General features: G+C 37.0%; 1 protein-coding gene across 1 annotated transcript; it reads right to left on the reverse strand.

The window, feature by feature from the left end:
• Window positions 1-726: 726 nt before the first annotated feature.
• TSHB (thyroid stimulating hormone subunit beta) lies at window positions 727-1742 on the reverse strand. Its single transcript, XM_015148859.3, has 2 exons — window positions 1471-1742; window positions 727-1023 (listed from the first exon to the last, which is right to left on the reverse strand). Exons 1-2 carry the CDS (start codon window positions 1630-1632, stop codon window positions 769-771), a joined length of 417 nt encoding a protein of 138 aa, XP_015004345.1. The 5' UTR covers window positions 1633-1742; the 3' UTR covers window positions 727-768.
• Between the last annotated feature and the right edge of the window lie 795 nt (window positions 1743-2537).

The raw sequence follows: 2537 nt of genomic DNA on the forward strand, positions 1-2537 counted from the left end.
AGGCCAAGGCGGGTGGATCATGAGGTCAGGAGATCGAGACCATCCTGGCCAACATGGTGAAACACCATCTCTACTAAAAATGCAAAAAACTTAGCCGAGCATGGTTGTGGGCACCTATAGTCCCAGCTACTCGGGAGGCTGAGGCAGGAGAATGGCATGAACCCAGGAGGCGGAGCTTGCAGTGAGCCGAGATTGCACCACTGCACTCCAGCCTGGGCAACAGAGCAAGATTCCATCTCCCCATCTCCCCTACTCCAAAAAAAAAAAAAAAAAAAAATTTATCCAGTGCATTTGAATGACCAGGAATAAAGCACTACATTGTAGATTCCACATGCTCCTTACTCCCCACCTCCATGCCAGCCCTGCTTCTAGCCTTCTGAAGTTCTGACACCATGTGTTCCTTCAGCTTTTGATCACATTACTCTTCATAACTCTGTAGTCATCCCACATTCACTTTCTATATCACAGAAACCTCCTGGCCCTCTGTTAGGAGAGACTGCTCAAGGCAAGTTTTTTGGCATATCATATCCCTGTTCTCCATTTTACATCCACTCTGCTCTTTCACGTGAAAACCATCCTTCGACTGAGCCCAAAAGGCCCATTCATTCAACTTTTCTTCTAAAACCACTTAAGCTCTCTAACGCCTGTGTAGGTATGGGTATGGATTAAATAATTCTCAAAATGAACATAAGATATTGTGAAACATAATATTTTTGTTAGCTTTATTTCAGGCAAGCACATTTAACCAAATTGCAAATTATATCACTATTAGACAGAAAATCCTACCAGATAAGACTTCTGAGGTTTGGTACAGTAGTTTGTCTTGATGGCCTCATGTATACAGTCGCTATAGTCAGTATTGCACTTGCCACACTTACAGCTTAAAGCAACAGGATAGGAAAAATAGGGAGCAACATGGAGTGGGCATCCTGGTATTTCTACAGTCCTGTAGATAAAGTCTCTATATGTGCAAACATCCTGAGACAGAGCATATTTGGGAAGAAACAGTTTGCCATTGATATCCTGAGGAAAGAACAGAAAAGAGAACATAATGTGACAGGACTTTAGGAAACATATAGAAATAGAAACATAAAAATAAATTCACTTATATTCCTTCATCACAAATACAACTGGGAAAGAATTCTTTAGCCCCATTCTCCAATACCAACTTAACCAAGCTGAATTCTACAGAGATAAAAGTGACACCCTCCTCTCTTTTATCATTGATCATGGGAACAAGATAAGATTTAAGTAAATCTGGGACATAAAACTGTTATAAAATTATCTGCATCCATTGTGCTGAGTAGATTCACATAATATTGTAACCTGTGTACTCTGCTTCTAAGGAGTCAATAACCATTAGATTTGGGAAACAAGGCTGTGATTTATTTCATTTCCTTTCTATATAGGAACGGACTTCTTAAAGCCTTATATAATTTACAGCCAAAAGAAGTAACATGAACTACATACCCGTGTCATACAATATCCAGCACAGATGGTGGTGTTGATGGTTAGGCAATAAGCACACTCTCTCCTTTCGATGTGCATTGTATACTCAGTTGGAATACAAAAAGACATCGCTTGTCCACATGCAAGGCCAAAAAGCACGGACATCAGAAAGACAGCCGTCATGCTAAATCAAAGACAAAATTAAAGAACCTATTGGTTAAAATCAGAAAGGGCAAATAAGCCAAGAAAAAGTATAACCAAACCTCAATACCATCCCAATGCATATAATCATGCTTATAATTCTACCATTTGGTCAAGGAAGATGCCAGAAAGATAAAGTCCAAAAAAGGTCAACTAAAATTACTACTGGTGTTAAGGGGCTAACTCAGAAATCTAGGAACCCCCTGATCCCACTTCCAAACCCTTAGGATATCCCTTTAAGTTTGAAATATGTACAGTTGGAACAAATAAAAGATTATTTTACACAGAAAGAGGTATGTAATTTGCTCTCAAAAAGATTAACAGGCAAAAAAGAAAAAAAAAGATTGACACAATTAGAAGAATACAATCAAGGATGACAGCTCCATTATGGGTTAGCCAGGAATATTACATAATTTTTGGATGCATGGAAGAAAATAGAGGATCCACAGTGCCTCAGGCAGAAACAGAACATGCATCTCAATAGAGCTTGCGTGATGAAGAACTTTTCCAATATCAATTGGATATTATCAATATGTATTGATTGGATATAGTTATATTTATATGATATATTGGATATATCATATCAATATGACATTGATATGATATTGATATCATTATACCTCTGGATAATGTTATGACATAATTATTTTAGTTCTACTACTGAGGAAGGGTAATTAAATTTCAGACTTTTGGATGTAAGTTGATCACCTTGAAGATTTAAGAAGTTTTTTTTTAATCTTACAAATATTGTACAGCTAGCTAGATGTGTCTGGATTTTTTTCATTCTCAAGTATCATTGTCAGTAAAGAAAATATACACCTTAATGGAGTATTATTGTTGTCTATGAACATAAACTTGTTTGCTTGTTCTATTAAATAAATTATAAT

Source organism: Macaca mulatta, chromosome 1 (genome assembly GCF_049350105.2).
Source record: "Macaca mulatta isolate MMU2019108-1 chromosome 1, T2T-MMU8v2.0, whole genome shotgun sequence".
Taxonomy (NCBI): domain Eukaryota; kingdom Metazoa; phylum Chordata; class Mammalia; order Primates; family Cercopithecidae; genus Macaca; species Macaca mulatta.

What these genes read in the sequence shown, in the direction of transcription:
- TSHB (XM_015148859.3), bottom strand. Translation starts at nt 1,632, where the DNA reads ATGACGGCTGTCTTTCTGATGTCCGTGCTTTTTGGCCTTGCATGTGGA. An exon ending in CTGGATATTGTATGACACGG is followed by an intron (nt 1,024 to 1,470) that starts GTATGTAGTTCA and finishes TTCTTTCCTCAG; the next exon opens with GATATCAATGGCAAACTGTT.